The sequence below is a fragment of the Talaromyces marneffei genome, chromosome 1, assembly GCF_009556855.1.
Source record: "Talaromyces marneffei chromosome 1, complete sequence".
In the NCBI taxonomy this organism is placed as follows: domain Eukaryota; kingdom Fungi; phylum Ascomycota; class Eurotiomycetes; order Eurotiales; family Trichocomaceae; genus Talaromyces; species Talaromyces marneffei.
In genome coordinates this window covers 690,674-706,439 of record NC_072348.1, presented here as the reverse complement: position 1 = coordinate 706,439, position 15,766 = coordinate 690,674, and the positions used below count along the sequence as shown (strand labels likewise).

Here is a 15,766-nt window from a genome sequence, read left to right as displayed (position 1 = left end):
GTTATGCTGCCTTACCAACAACATTGAAGTGCTGCGCCTCTGTTAGCCAGACAGTAAATAAACACCCAAGACTACCCAGGTACCTAGCTACAAACCCTCAAGATGAACATTCATCAAATGAGTCACATATAATAATAGACAGCCATGGATGGCCTTTCCAGCGCTGCAAGCGTCATTGCTGTGGTCTCCGTCGCAATACAAATCGCCAGTGGCCTGAATACCCTTAAAACATTCTGGAGTTCCATGAAATCGGCGCATAGCGACGTAACAATCATACTTGAAGATATCCAACTAATTCTCCACATCATCGAAGTCATTCGTACGAACTGCCAGAAATACGGATCATTGGACGATGATACCGCTGCCGCCACGGAGTCAGCGCTCCGAAGCTGTCAGGATCGAGTGGTGGCTCTGAACAAGTTGGCTAAAAGTATAGAGCGTGGGTGTGTAGCGAGTAGCAAACGCAAACGGTTATGGATGCCTTTCAAAGCTGCTCTAAAAGCCAAGGATATCCAAAGATTTCAGGATGCGCTTCACGATGCGAAGTTGACTCTGGTTTTGACGAGACAAACGTCGTCCTTGCGATTACCCAACGCGGTCTGAAAGGTATCCAGACGGATATCTCGAATCTCAAACCTGGCAGGAAACAATACTTGTCGATGATGCCGTTTGAGAGAGATTCGAGATTCATTCCGCGTACAACAGCCATGGCCGGCTTGAATACGCTCATCACAACCCAGAAAAAGGCCGGGCTGACTGGTATGGGAGGAGTCGGCAAGTCTCAACTAGCTATTGAACTATGTTATAGCGTCAATGAAAATAGCCCTGAGCAGCATATTATATGGATCTATGCTAGTACGGCCGATCGTATACAGGAGGCATATCTATCAATCGCAAAGGAGATACAGCTACCCGGCTGGGATGAACCGCCATGCGATAAGATGAATCTCGTATGGGAGTGGCTCAACGGTGAAGACAGTGGCAAGTGGCTTCTAGTCTTGGATAGCGCAGATGATCTGGACGTCTTCTTCGGGAAAACTTCCAGCAACAGCTACACAGAAAACCTCGGTAGGTATATACCTCATGGATCCAATGGAGGTACCTTGGTAATCACCTCGAGAGACAAAAGGGTGTGCCAAAGGCTGCTGGGAAACGATTCCATCATCGAGATCGGGCCCATGACCGAGTCGGAATCAGCACACTTTCTCGCTTCCAGACTCCCCAGTCCGCAGAGCACTCTTACCGACGAAACTCATGCTCTGGCCATGACGCTGGACAACATTCCACTAGCCATGTCACAGGCTGCAGCATTCATATCCGAGAACGGACTGAAATTGGCGGAATACCATTCGTTATTGTTAGCGGATGAATTTGGCCCTCTAGACGTACTCGATGAAGACTTGACCGAACGACGAAGGGATAGCACGGCGCACAGCTCAATATTCCAAACGTGGAAGATATCCTTTGATTATATCACTAAAACTCAACCCCATGCTAGCAACCTCCTCGCTTTTATGGCCATGCTTGACCGTCAGGATATCCCAAAATTTCTGTTGCAGGACGACGACGAGAAACCCTTAGTCTTTCACAAAGCATTGGGAACATTGCAGGCATTCGCATTAGTGACACAACAGCAACAAACTCAAAGCTACAGCATGCATAGGCTGGTTCAACTAGCTACGCGTCGCTGGTTACATACAAAGGGACAGCAAAGGCAGTATAAGACGGCCGTCTTTAAACGCCTAACCCAAAAGTTTCCCAGGGCCCAGTACGAGACTCGGGGATATTGCGGTGCATTGGCCTCGCACGCACGCCTCGCGCTGTCGTATGAAGGCGTAGTGTCCGTAAATCAGCTGGATCTAGCAATGTTACTGCAGAATCTAGCGACGTTCGACACAATGCAAGGAAGACTTTTCGAAGCTCGGGATTACCAGAAGAGGTGCATTTCCATCCGGGAAACTCACCTCGGGCTGTCCCACATCAGCACTTTGGAATGTATGCGCGAGCTTGCATGTAATCTAAGGGATGTTGCAGAGTATGAAGAAGCCGAGAGGCTTCACCGCAGAAGTCTAGTCATATTGGAAGAGCCATCGTCTGGTCCAGAGCTCAGTTCATCGTTGCTGGCAACAAAGATTGATCTTGCTGATCTTTTATGGAGTTTGGGTGGATACGATGAAGCTGAGAGGCTAGCTCACGAGGCGGTTTCGGGCCGGATGGATTTGCTTGGCCCAAGCCATGCAGATACAATCACGAGCATGGGTGTACTGTCACTAGTTCTATGTGCTCTTGCCAAAAGAGCGGAGACAGCCGAAGCCTCGGAGAACGATATTCATACAAAGACAAGGTATATTGAGTCCGCCAGACTAGCAAGAGAAGTGTTTGAAAAGAGGAAGGAAGCTCTAGGGCCCGATCATCCGCAGACGTTAGTGAGCATGAACAATCTCTCTTGGATCCTACGCAATAAAGGTGATTTCATCGAGTCGGAGCTACTAGTACGCGAAGCATTGAAGAGAAAGGAGGAAGTATTAGGAGAAGATCATCACGACACGTTAAATTGTAAATATTGTCTCGCTGTTGTGGTTGCTTGTCAGGATCGACATGAAGAGGCGGAGAAGATCTACGCACAGCATCTTGAAGCGGTGGTGAGAGTTCTGAGGAAGGAACATCCAAACACCATGAGGAGCATGCGAGGTCTTGGAAAGACTTTGGAATCTCAGGGGAAGGTCCAGCAGGCTCTCGAGATTTATCGCGAGGCATATGAAAGCCTTTTGGGGTCATTGGGGCCAGATCATATTTCTACCATGGAGAGCAAGACATTGTTCGAGAAGCTGTCATCATCATGACCGTTGCTCGCGTACGTGAAAGTTCTGACGAGTCTCCTCCTTCACTTCATAATAATTAGCTGTATTTAGCTTGAGACAGAACCCAGTTAACACTGCTGATAATCAGATCTGGCTCGCTTAGTTGTATATTGTGTCCACTATTCTTAGTCTCAGTATAACGTGTCTTGGACGACAGTGATAGTGTCTCGGACTGCAAAGACTCGTCCTTCTCGTCCCATGTACTGAGTATTTCTTCAAAGGCAGCCTGTTTCGCACTATCCCCATTGCCGCGGGCCAACCCTGCCTTCAGAAGCTTCTCAAAGTCTGCTTTATTGTTACCTTTAATGACGCAGACAGGGTGGTCGCCTAGGAACGGTGGTTGTCTATGCAACTGTGACTTTGCCTTCAAGACTGGAAATGTGTTGGCATATTCAGCTATCTCTAGAGCTGCCTGCCTCTGATGACTTTCTGTATTTTGCGTGTCTTGATAAATCCGCCATTCTTCGTCGGTGAGCATATGGTTTCGCGATATGCCCGTAGCATCGGGACCGTTGACACCAGCTAGTAGACTCGACAGAGCCAATTGCCGCCAATCCAAGACCTCCAGCGTACGTTCTTGATTTGCCTCAACGAACACCATTCCTATAATGTCCTTGGGATGCAAAGCCAGAAACTCTCTGCTCAGAATCCCGCCCCATGAGTGCGCAATGACCACATATGGCGGGTGTATATTTGCACTTTTAAGAAGCAGACTCAGCTCTTTGGCGATTGTCGTCGCCGTTGGCTTTTCGGTCGAAACATCGCTTTCCCCATATCCTGATCTCTCATATTGTAGAACTCGAGCGAAAGTGGCTATACCGCGTCGTACCGCAGCCCAGCTCGTTGAGTTGTTTGCTAAGCCTGGAATAATGATCACCAGCGGTTCTCCGGCCTTGCGATCAGGGCCGTGTACGCTCAGCCATAATTTGTGACTGCCGATGCTTACTCGTCCTGACTTTTCGCCGGTGTTCCAGTCTACAGGTTGATCCGAGTCCATAGTAGACAAAAGATGTATGAGATACGAGGGTGAACTGGTTTGCTGAGGCTTTGGGGTTTCGTGAGTAATAATATATAAGTATTGTCTATCGTTGGTTTGGTTTGGGTTTCCCACACGAGCAACCCCTCTATTTACATTTTATGAACCGAGCGCACGTCGCATGTTTTCTAGTGGGGATATGAAACTTGCTGAACTTGCTTCCAATACACAATCATTGGTTTTCACCGTTGTTTCTCTCAGTGTCACGTTGTTTGCCATGGTACTGGTTTTATACATATCAGGGTCAGTTACGTGAGGCCATAACCCTAATCATAGTTCCCCGGATCGCGCTAAGAGTTTGGGCGCCGCGGGGGCTGGAGCTTAAACTACTTCTCCGCAGCTCATCTTCCTTTCTCACCACTCTCTCCTTTGCTCTCGTCAAACATCTCTACAGCGGTCTCCAAGACGAAATTGCGATTCTCGATCTATATACATCATAATATGTTCCTTCTCACCTACCAGGGTGGAAGCTCTCAACATGCATTGACTTTCATCCTCCTATTCTCCCTGCCGCTCGTCACAACCGCCGCATCCTGCGCCGGTGTCCTCCTCCAAACCATCGCCACACGCTGGGACTCCTTGGGCAGCGCCTATCAATCCGAAATATGCTCTCGTGGCTGTCAACCCGTAATGTCCACCTGGGATGACTGGACCTACCCCAACACCTTCCTACCGTTAATCGACACCATGGCGACCGAAATGTCACTCTCCGACAAGTTCAAAACCACATTCACGCGCATCGGCCAGGACATCGCGACATCCACAAAGAATGAATGCAGCGCGCTACTTGCACCGGGCCAACATTTTTGTACCAGCGGCAATACGCCAGAGAGCGACAAACTGGCGCAATGGAATTGGTGTTTTAAGAAACAAGCTGCAAAACAGGCGACGAGAAATGCGTTTACGATGCTCAGATTGGTTTCGAGTGAGCTTTGTAAGGGGTCGGCGTATAAGTACTTGGAGGATGATAAGTTGTGGACGGAGATTTTGCCGCAGTATATGAGGAAGTATGCTGGTACTTGTCAGCTTTCGGGTCCGAGGGACGAAGAAGAAGCTGGTAAATCAGCGGGAACGCAAGAGCAGAAAGAAGTGAAGGATGAATTATGATAGTTACGAAGTTACTGGCTGTCTCTACCGAGCACGTCTGTCCAGAGCCGTTCTCCTCATTACGAGTAGCCACCATGGCAGGTTCAAGGGTCATGGTTGGCGTAAATAGTCATGTTCTTATATATCAAGTTATCCGGTGGTATCATATGTATATACTGTATAAATAAAATTCAGACCCCTCCAGACGCATCCACTCAAGCATGAACTCTTCATCACGATGTAGAGACTAAAAGTCCATACGCAATTCAATACTAGGCGCAGCCTTCTGTTCCTGGGCCCCTGCATCCCTAGCCTGACCGGCAGAACCGGCCCCAGTGCTGAGAAGAATGTCCTCCACAAGAGCCCTCCTCTCCGGATCCATACTAGCCACAAGTGTACGGAAGACCACAGGGTCCAGTTTGCCAATCTCCAAGAGTCTAGCGGCCATCTCTTGGTAAATTGCTGTGCCTTCGTTTTTGGCACGTGCAAGAAGAGTCGAAACGACTAGGGGAATTGCTGTTGAGAGCTTGGCAGGTGGGAAAGCAGTGGGATTGCTGATATACAAAACTAGTGTTTGGGAAATTGCTGCTCGCGAGTTTTCCGGGTCGATTGGTGGCTCGCCTAGATCGTTTGGTATTCCCGCGACAAACGCAATAAGTCGAGGGAAGAGGTAGCGGCCAATGGCCGAATCTGTGGTCGATAACGGTCCACTTCGCAGGAGCACGGAGCGAATACATCCCGCAGCAACACTGGCAAGGCCGACATCCTGCAGACAATCCAGGTATTCATCGAGCACCCTTGCAATTAGAGGATCTTGCGGTGGAATGACATGGCTGCTAGTGCTGAGTACTATCGTCATGGCGAGGAGAGTATTCTTCGCACATGGCAGAGACGTTTCTGATTCTCGGCGTTGTGCAATGCTGAGTGTCATAAGGAAGCGTGTCAAGCAGCCCCGTACTTGCAGTGAGACTGCTTCACTCATCGGCGTGTCTTGCGATGACATACCTTGGACGAATCTGCGGAAGATAGGTAGTGCATGTGGAACAACTTCAGCCTGACATATGCCCGTTGCTAATATAGTACTAAAGATGTGTAGTATGCAAGCATGAAGATCATGTCGTATAATTGCCGGGAAGATTGCAGCAACATCGACCAAAGCAGATAGTGCGAGACGAATCAGGGTCAAAGTCTCATCCGAGCTAACGTTGAAAGTGCGAGAGCTCGAGTCACCTAGATTCGGGAGCAAACCTGCCAGAACGAGGATGATGTTTCGTGTAAGTTCGAAAAGCTGCTCGATATCGTCGGAAAGGTTCTCGGCACGATCTTGGCCACCCTTTGCCGAAGGATGATCAAGTGACAAATTTCTGGCCATCTCGACAATGACCGTCTGAATGTTGTGGCCTTCAGTAAGAACCAATCGGTCAAGAGTATCCACTGTCTCGGAAAAGACTGCATCTTGATAAATAGCATTTCCCGCAACAGATGGCCTCAGGATTTTCGCAAGGGCTTGAAGAATCTCCAATCGCTGCGAAGGTGATATGGATTGATCGACCAAAGCCTCAAACGCGAGACCAAAGAGCACGAAAAAGAAGGCAACAGGTTCGTCGCGGTAGTTGATGCTATCGCCTTTTCCGGAAGGCGTAACTCCATTCGTTTTGGTTTCATCGACATCTTCACCCTGCGCCTTGGATTTGTTGTCTAATGCATCGAAAACAAAGTCACTATCTTTTTCGACAAGACTTGCAATGGCATCGACGAGATTCAACCAGGAATCCTGGTAGTACTATAGCCTAGTCAATAGAGTTTCAGGTCGTAATGCAGATATGTACTTACATTGAGCAAAGTCTCTCTGTTCAATGCCGCATAGACTTCATCAAGATCCCCTGATGATGGAGCACCAAGGCTTCCGGAAATATCTGGTTCGAACCGTAACCGAGCAAACTCCTGAAGTGAAGAAAGCCACAACGGCGTGAGCATCGCCGTGTATGGCTGAACAACATTGACCAAGTACTGTTGTTCAAGGCTCGCCATTTGCAGTCGCGCCCAAGCCGAAAATAGTGCCATCTTTACCATGACTCGTGCATTCGAGTTGAGTCCTTTCAAATCACCAATTTCAGTGATGTTGGGGTCATCTGAAAGAATTAGTAAGCTGCTGTAAATAGTGAAAGGGTTTTTATTCTTACTCGCGAATTGCTCCAAGCCAACAACAAGCAGTCGGAATATCCTGCCCATTCGATCGACATTTGTCACAATGCCCGCAGCAACAAACGTGCCGCATACGTTAATAGCTTCCGAAGCCAGATCCGGAGACGAATCAGCTGCAAATGCTGGGGTTAGGGCTGATCCAATCTGCGCTTGGTATTGCTCGAGCAGTGACGCCTCTTGAAAATCCGGATCAGGAGTTTTGCCAAACATCTGTCATCAACGTTAGCAAATTCTAGAACAGACAAGTTGAAACAGTCTTACCTTGAGAACTTGATCAAGAATCTTCAAACCCCAAACTCTGAGCTCGACTACATTTGCCGTAGAAGCAGAAAACGCCATACGGACAACATCGCCGATTTTCTGTTGCAAAGCAACTTCTGCAGGAATAGTCTGGTCCGGAAGGATCTTGTCATTGACCATAGTCAATAACTCACTAAGACAGCTGACTGCAAAATTGCGAGTCTGCCATTTGAGCAACTCTTGCCCGGAATTGGTATTGTTATCCCCCTCTTCCTGATCTCCACCGGCAACAGCAGATGCGAAACCCGCAACTTCGTCATCCGGCATTTCAGAAGTGGTAGCCGCTCGCGCAAGCTTTTTGGGTGGAAGTTCATCTTTCTTTGCTCGTGTTTTGGTAAGAACGTTGTGTAAACGCTGAATCCAGAGTTGAGTATGAGACAGTCCGCTTTGTTGTAGCCAGTTGCGAATCAAGCTGCGGAGAGATGTAGTTCCTGGGAAATCATCCAAGGTAAGCCAGATGTCGTCTTCCAAGGTCGAAGTCGTGGATCCTATGACAGCCTCAGCGCCTCTTTTCATGAGATTGTCAAGTCCACGAATCGCTGCCTCTCGCATTAGCGAGCTCTTCGACGTTAGTCCTGCATGGAGACGCTTAACGAATGCCGTGAAATCGACGTATGATGGTGCGTATAAAGTGAGATGGTCTAGACATCTGGAGCTCTGTGTGTTCATGGCCGGAGACTCTTCCAGTTGAAACTGGCGGACCAGAGTCAATATGAGATTGCGAGTCTTTGCAATATCCTGCAGGTCAGGCCCCAAGACATTGATGAGGGAATCCACCGTCCGGCTAATGACGAAAGGTGTAGGAAAGATCACTTCCAGATTCGAGGTGGCCAAGGATGCTGCTTCCTCATTATGCGTATCCGCCACATAAAGCTGCGCAAGCATGCCCAATGAGCTCGATGCATAAGGAGAGAATGTCAGTCCAGCTGATTCTGCAACTCTTTCCAAACCATCTATCGCCCAAAAATGCACCACCGGGTGGGGGTCACTGCATAATGACATAAGAACACCGACGATTGTCTTCAAATGGAATCCTGCAGCCATGCCACCAACTCTCGAGTGAATGCAGCCTAGAGCTGCCGCGCATCCTGCTCTTGCACTTGGTTCCCGATTCGCCACAATAGTATCAACGAGCCAGTTGATCTGGGTGTTTGTGAATGCATTTCCAGCACTGTTACAAAGTCTCCCAAGCGCCTCAAATCCGATGGTCCGAATTATGGCATCAGGGTCCAGGACGAATAGCTACTCGACAATTAGTCTTAATCCTCGCGCTTCAGGTCGGAACGGTGATCAGCTTACCTGCAATAGTTCTTGGATAATCTTTTCTGTAGGCGCTTCTAGCTTCCCTGGGGGCGCAATGGTTTCTCTGACTGCGACTTTGAGTGTGTGTAACAAAGCTATAGCTATGTTGATGGTCATTGCAACCTTGCGGCCCGGATTTCTTTGCAAGCTATGAGAGGACAACAACGTAACGATCTGCTCAACGCTGCTTTCTTGAACCTTTGGTGTCTGTAAAGGCAGAGCAACCGCAAAGAGCTCAATAGCAGCATTTACGGCTTCTGTTACGGGGGGGTCAGTGCAAAAAGTCGAGAACCCGTCTCGCGAACCGTAGAGAAAAACAGAGTCATGTTCGCTCGCTTGACAAACAGGAAAGTTGAGCTGGAAAATATTAACGGCAGGTCCGGAGCACGTCAGGTCTGACTTACAATATCATCAATTTCTTGATCAGTAGAATCATTGGCGTTCCATGCAGTGGACCCTCCTGCACGTTTGCCAGTAAGTGTTTCATTGACATACGTTCGAGCCAAACCCGTGACCCCAAACCCGAAATTATCACACAAATCCCAAAGGCTTTCAAATTGGCCAGTGGAGGCGACAATCGAGGCTTCAGTAGGGTTAGGATGCACAATTTCGGGGTCCGCGAAAGAGGAGATGGCTATGCTCAGGAGACTGGATTGAGAAACTATTTCTGCGTGGCCGGTATGATGGATTTTGACCAGTTTCGTAAAACATTGAAGCACGCGGCGTCGAACCATGACCACAAAATCGTGCAGTTGTAGAGATGGAAACAGGCGTTGTGATATATCTTCCGCCGTCTTTGGTAAGGTCATTTCATCTAAAAAGGCAACGGTATTTTGTAGCATTGCAGCAATTCGCCTAGCTCCGTCCGCAGTCACTAGTTTGGCGTTGAATTCAAGGAAAGAAAGCATGGAGCCCAATGCGCATTCTCTCACATGGGCGAGGAAACTCGTTTCTAGAGGCCCTTGTTCGGCGGTATTGGCCTTGCCTAGAGGTTTCGGGAGAGCGTTCTTCCACAAAAGCATCAATTGCGATAGATGAATCTTGACAAAGCTAGGGCCGAGAGGCATTAAGCCTCCAATCAGAATCCACGCAACTTGAATTTGGGTGCTTGCAACTCGAAGTTCAGAACTGCCGCTGTTCTTGAGCAAATCTGTTGCCTGTGAGAGAACACGAGCAAAGACATCAACAGATCCATAAAGAGGTTGCAAGCGGGAAGTTCCCAGCATAGCAGATAGACCATTCGCGAATCCGAGGCAGCGGCGAGATGACGATCGTGGCGTTGCCAGCTGACCGATCTCGCGGTTCAAGCTATTCGAGCATATTGTGACACAAGATATCAATTGATTTGGGCAAGCAAGAACGAAGTTGCGCAAACACTGGGCTGTTTGTATCTGGACGGTGTAGCTGGGATGTGGAAGGACCTGAATAAGGGCTTCACGACAGGCATCGGCCAAGGTTGTGACAGCTGAACCAAGTGATGATATCAAAGAAGAGAGAGCACTCAATGTGCTTGCAAGAGTATATTTGCTTGGTTCAATTCTTTCCTTGATCACTTGAGGATAGTCTTTCAAAATGGAATTGATGAGCCAATTTGCAGCATTCACTTGGCTATTCTCTCGCAGGATTTCACGACCAAGGGTATCTTCAAGGATATTCTTGACAAATTTTCGAGTCATCAGGAGCCGAAAGCGATTGTATGTGACTGTTGGATGGTTGAGTAAGGTGATAAGTAGATGCGAAGCAATCTGACCATATCGCTCTTCGACAACATTCTCTCCCAGGTTTCGAATAACATATTTATAACAAACAGCTATACCAGCCCTAGCCCGATTGCCGGTTGAGCTTCGCACATATTGCGAAGAAAGCTGTACTAGAATGTCGGAAAGTGATAATGATAATCGAGGTTCGGCTTTTTTGGTTGATGGAGATTCCTCCGCTGGCTCGTCCTCGTCTACATCGGTTGCTTTTGGCGGCGGCTTTTTTGACTGTCGTTTGCTTTTCTTCGATTTCGCTGATGACTCGACACCGCTTTGTGGTGAATAGCTCTTGACAAGAGCTCTTGCCAGGCATGAAGCGGCAGCATGTCTTACTGGTGCGACTGGACTGTCGAGAACCTTCCAGACAAGTGTCTTGAGAGTCTCACTGTCATTCTGATTATCGAAATATTGGGTTGTAACCAAAAGTTGTTCAAGAGACCGGCAGGCATTTATCTGAACGATGGTTGACTTGTCACTAGAAGCCGCATTGCGCGCATGTTTCCATATATCTCGTGCTATGGGCTCTTCAATCGGACCACCTAGGCCACCGACGACCTTTCGAAGTGCGGCGAAAACCGAACCCCGGACACCAGCATGATTACTGCCAGATTTAAGGAGTTTGAAAAGACCAGCCGTAACAGCACTTGCGTGAGAGTAAGCACTATCTCCTGCAGCCGCAAACACCTCCCCTAGACAGTGCCCCGCAGCGAGCTTGGTCTTGAGCTCTACACTCTTTCCGCCATTGAGTATAGTGAGGAGGTCGAGGACGGTATCGTACAGCGGGATCCGATCTCCTTTCCCTAGGATTATTCCGAAACACTTTCCAAGATTGTTGCGGATCACCCGTGTGACAGTGGGGGAGCTGAGGTTGATGACTTTAAGGAGCTCTTGCTTCAACGAAGCTTGCTCCAATGTGAGCTCCTCTTTTGTGAGAGCAGAGACATGTTGAACAAGTTCGGATGTGAATGTTAAAAGGTATAGATCCTGCTGTTCAGACGGGAGGGCATGTAGCTTCGAGACGTCGAGCTCGGTGCGGCGTGGCTCCTGAGGTTTCTCTGCGGAAGCAGCTGGTGCGGAAGCGGGCTCAGGGGCGGACATTGAATGACGAGAATTGCGGAATCTGCTCGAGGAACCGAATCCCCAAGGTGCTTCCAGCGATGGAGGTGTAGGATGAATTGATTAAAGGAAAAGAAGGTGTAGGAGGAAAGTATTAGTAAATTGGGTTGTTGGAATAGATCGCATTTGGGGGTTGTAAATAATTAATTACGTTGCGGAGCGGATCATTTTCGGCCCGATGGTATGTATGCTTGCGCTCGAACATTTCTGGTCTCAGCATCTTTGTTTCCAATTCCCTGTGAACAATCTCAATTATCTCAAAATGGCGAGTGCATTTGGCCTGCGATTTACTTGCAGGTCCGGCTTGAACACTCGCTGGGTTTGCGACACATGCCGGTCATTCCATGTATCGGCAACGACTCAATCAGGCCACAGCCGGTGGTCGACAATCAAACACGACAAAGCAAAGAACGACAAGGCCAAAAGCAAAGAGCGGGGGATATTAACCCAAGAGCTGATCAATGCATCGCAGCGTGAGTGCCAAGATTGCTTACAGCCAACTTCAGCTTCTAATTGACGAGTTACATGCAGTATGGGGACCGGATCCGAAAAACAACCCTCGCCTGCAACTTGCGATCGCCAAAGCCAAACAGTCACAGATGCCCAAAGCGATCATCGATAACGCAATTGCCCGCGGCCAGGGTGTTTCATTATCAGGACAAGCCCTCGAGTCCGTCACAATCGAAGCCATGCTGCCCGGCACAGTAGCAGCCGTCATCGAGTGCATGGCCGAAAACAAAGCTCGAATCCTGCAAGACGTACGATTCACAATCAAAGACAACGGCGGCACTGTGACACCGACTACATATCTTTTCGAGAAGAAGGGAAGGCTAGTATTCGAAAACAAAGAAGGCACAAATCCAGACGACTACCTTGATCAAGCAATTGAGGCCGGCGCAACGGATATAGATACGGATACTGAGGGGAGATTGGTGGTGTATACCGAGCCGACGGCAACAAAATCTGTGGGAGAGGCATTGTCACAAGCGACTAGTCTGGTTATTGCGCAGTCACAGATTATTTGGGATCCGAATAAAGATACGATGGTCAAAGTGGAGGATCCGGAGCAGCTCAATCAGCTTGAGGAGGTCTTGGCTGCCTTGAGGGAAGAGTCCAGTGTGCAGGATATCTTTTTAAACACAAATGTTTAAAATAAACCATTTGCTTGCGAACTATTGGTAGAGGGCCCTTTGTCTCGTCCATATGGGGGGAGACATGTACTATTACATGACGAGCACGGCGTTGATCATTTGCAAATATGTACATAACTTGGCTTTCAGAATAGATAATATCTCATTCAACCATCCTTCCGCAAAGCTTTCATGGTACTTCTCATCAAGTTCCCAATACCATCACTACCCAACCCATCAAACCAATCCAGCATCTTCAACCTATATTCTGCCCAGATCAGCTTGATCCCGCCTTCCTTTTCGAGCGCTTCCAATGCCTTCTGCGTCACAGGCCTCTGCAACTTGAGCTTGTCGTCGGTGATACCAGCCTGTTCCTCAAGAGTAGCAAAACAAGCCGCTGAGTGGTTCGCCAGAGCAACGTGATGACTCAAAGAAAACATCAAGCTAAGTGCATAATTGAATGCAGGGCCCTCGGAACGCGTTAGTCTGCGATGCTTCAATATCTCATTTGAATCATTGATATATTCCACAAAGGCTTTTTTGGTGACCTCGGGGATCAGACAACCGTGAGCGTTCTGATCTTCGCGATTCAGGGCGCGGTTTCGCCAAATGAGGTTGCACAAGTCCATGATATAGCCGTTGTATAGGCCAACCATTTCAGGTGCATAAAAGCCACCTGCGGACTTGGCCGGTGATTGCAATGTTTGGGATTTCAATGAGGTCTCGAATGAGTTTTTGTATATGGAAAGGATATTGGATAGGCGTGATATCTGAGCGAGGTTGGAGGTGAATATAAGACTGTATACTGCTGGAGCCAAAGGCACCGTTAGGCGAATGTTTCCGTTGGTCGAGGCGTGGGAGTATAGCTCGGCTAAGTCCGAGTATAGATCGAGGATAGTCGTTGTCACAGGCCTGAAGTCGCCAGTCTTGTCGGCTTCAGGCGTAAACGGTATCTCCATGAGTGATAGTAGGAGCAGCTCTACATGCGTAATAAGGGACACCAATGGTTTGAAGCCTCTATTAGTAAACGAGGAAGTATCTGACCTCAGACTTATTCCCCATTGTCGAATCAAGTTTGCATAAAAGTCAAGCAGATCTGTCCAGGATGATGGATTGTAGTTTAGAACCGTGGTATCTAGTCGTTCCAGGTACTGACTTCGAAGGTCATGATAAGAGCATTTGGGTAAGAATTTCAAGATATTCAAAATTTCTTGTCGATAATCTTGTCCATTCCAGGTTCGAAGGTAGTGGTCGAGGAATGATCGAACGGCAGCAGGCAATATCTAGACGTTGTTAGCCCATTGACTTCCAAAAGTGTGAGTATTGGGTAGTTCCTACCTTCGTGGATTGAACATAACAACAGACAGCTCCTAAAACATATCGGAGAGCCTCCGAATCCGTAGAGTCCGGAAGTTTCGCCATCTCAATTTCATCCTTCAGAAACGCATCCAACCAATCATCCAATCGATGCCTAGCAACCTCAGGTCCCACGAGCGCCATGTACTTATGCGCCATGCGATTCTCCAGCATAGACACAATCTGATTCGGCAACTCAATCTTCTCCAACCTCTCTACAAAACCATCTACATCCCTCAATTCTTCAAGAGACGTATAACTCGGCTTCACCCTTGACGTCTGCACATCCGGAATGATTCCAGCAACCTTTCTCCGCTTGGACGACGCACCACGTCTCACAACCTGAAAGACGTTGTTGTGCCCATTACCGAACTGGATGCGCTCCAAGTTCCGGTCCTGTAACTGCTTCAATCTGGCCGTCCATTCGGGGTCTGGATGTTTGAAGAAGAATTTCGAGCGTCCGATTTCCCCGATGATGATGTCGGGGTAGTAATTCTTGAATACGCGCAATAGGCCCATGAGCTCTTTCTCATCGTCGGTGGCGTTGCGGAGGAGTTCCATGATAGCCTGGATCCTGAAGGGCTTGACATGTGGACGACGCGTTATTAGAGATAAAATGTGGCATAGTGGTCGACGTAGGCTGATCATATCTAGCATATTAAACAAAACTGAATATAGCCTGGACAGAATGGCCGGTTCCTCAAAAAATTCGTAAACAAGCAGAAGCCATTGTAACAGCAGCGTTTGGGTTGCAGGTGAGGGTTTGAGTTTAGTTGGTCCCAGACTGCAGACTATCTTTGTCACGGCAGTTGAGGGGACTCGTTCTTGGGGATACAAGTTCTTGATCAATGTTGTGATCGTCGTCTGATCTAAGTGATTTGGCTTTGTGAGGATGTCGACTAGCTGTTCCAAGATATCGGTTGGAATGCCAACGTTATACGCGTCAGATGCGATGTCACCAGCTAGTTCTTTGACGCTTGTATTTCTCTGTTTTGCTGGCACAGAAGCAACTGAATTGACGTCTTAGTCAGTGCGAAAGCGCTTGTACAGGAGGGGAGAATACCGGCTTCGAGATGATCCACATTGTTACGCAGACTTCTCAGCTGCGCTTGGATGTCTCCAAACTGCTCGCTGGCCACTAGAATATTGTCAGCATAATTGTAATTATAAGGAAGGAATAATACTCACCTGAACTAGCAATCGGGGAAGACATCCTCATCTATCAGCTACGCGGTTGTCAGGTGAATGCTTTTCTGAGAGCATGAGATGGGCATCACTCTTTTCAACACGTCAGATGCAATAACTAGCTAGTATATTAGTTGAAATTATTCATTGATTCAACTCTCCTCGAAAAATTGTAAATGTTGATGTATTTTGTATCTGGACCGTTGGACGCGTCTTTATTTGGTTCCCGTCTGACCAATCAGGGCGCCGAATTCTTGGACATATCAACGCCAGTCCTCCATGCGACATAGCAGATTGTCCAAGTCTTCAACTATCTTAATGGATTGAGTAATACAATATTTCTATACTCTATATTAGTCTACTTCGTTCTTTTGAAGAACAGTGTCCTGTTCCTGGTTGGAACATAGACCCATATATTCATAAAAACTACAC

The 15,766-nt window shown here is 48.0% G+C and overlaps 6 protein-coding genes across 6 annotated transcripts; 3 read left to right on the top strand and 3 right to left on the bottom strand.

Moving 5' to 3' along the window:
- Window positions 1-144: 144 nt before the first annotated feature.
- Window positions 145-2,843, top strand: EYB26_000265 (uncharacterized protein; the record flags this gene model as incomplete). The annotated part of the gene is made up of 2 exons (XM_054259582.1): window positions 145-443; window positions 503-2,843. 2 exons carry the CDS (start codon window positions 145-147, stop codon window positions 2,841-2,843), a joined length of 2,640 nt encoding a protein of 879 aa, XP_054115557.1.
- Window positions 2,844-2,898: 55 nt separating this feature from the next.
- EYB26_000264 (uncharacterized protein) lies at window positions 2,899-3,858 on the bottom strand (the record flags this gene model as incomplete). Its single annotated transcript, XM_054259581.1, has 1 exon — window positions 2,899-3,858. The coding sequence occupies one exon, from the start codon at window positions 3,856-3,858 to the stop codon at window positions 2,899-2,901; it is 960 nt and encodes a 319-aa protein (XP_054115556.1).
- Window positions 3,859-4,338: 480 nt separating this feature from the next.
- Window positions 4,339-5,004, top strand: EYB26_000263 (uncharacterized protein; the record flags this gene model as incomplete). The annotated part of the gene is made up of 1 exon (XM_054259580.1): window positions 4,339-5,004. The coding sequence occupies one exon, from the start codon at window positions 4,339-4,341 to the stop codon at window positions 5,002-5,004; it is 666 nt and encodes a 221-aa protein (XP_054115555.1).
- A 226-nt stretch (window positions 5,005-5,230) lies between these two features.
- On the bottom strand, window positions 5,231-11,645 carry EYB26_000262 (uncharacterized protein; the record flags this gene model as incomplete). Its single annotated transcript, XM_054259579.1, has 6 exons — window positions 5,231-6,766; window positions 6,817-7,115; window positions 7,167-7,398; window positions 7,450-8,730; window positions 8,788-9,147; window positions 9,195-11,645. 6 exons carry the CDS (start codon window positions 11,643-11,645, stop codon window positions 5,231-5,233), a joined length of 6,159 nt encoding a protein of 2,052 aa, XP_054115554.1.
- Window positions 11,646-11,925: 280 nt separating this feature from the next.
- On the top strand, window positions 11,926-12,814 carry EYB26_000261 (uncharacterized protein; the record flags this gene model as incomplete). Its single annotated transcript, XM_054259578.1, has 2 exons — window positions 11,926-12,136; window positions 12,195-12,814. The coding sequence occupies 2 exons, from the start codon at window positions 11,926-11,928 to the stop codon at window positions 12,812-12,814; spliced, it is 831 nt and encodes a 276-aa protein (XP_054115553.1).
- A 146-nt stretch (window positions 12,815-12,960) lies between these two features.
- On the bottom strand, window positions 12,961-15,362 carry EYB26_000260 (uncharacterized protein; the record flags this gene model as incomplete). The annotated part of the gene is made up of 4 exons (XM_054259577.1): window positions 12,961-14,076; window positions 14,132-15,159; window positions 15,213-15,287; window positions 15,338-15,362. The coding sequence occupies 4 exons, from the start codon at window positions 15,360-15,362 to the stop codon at window positions 12,961-12,963; spliced, it is 2,244 nt and encodes a 747-aa protein (XP_054115552.1).
- Window positions 15,363-15,766: the final 404 nt, after the last annotated feature.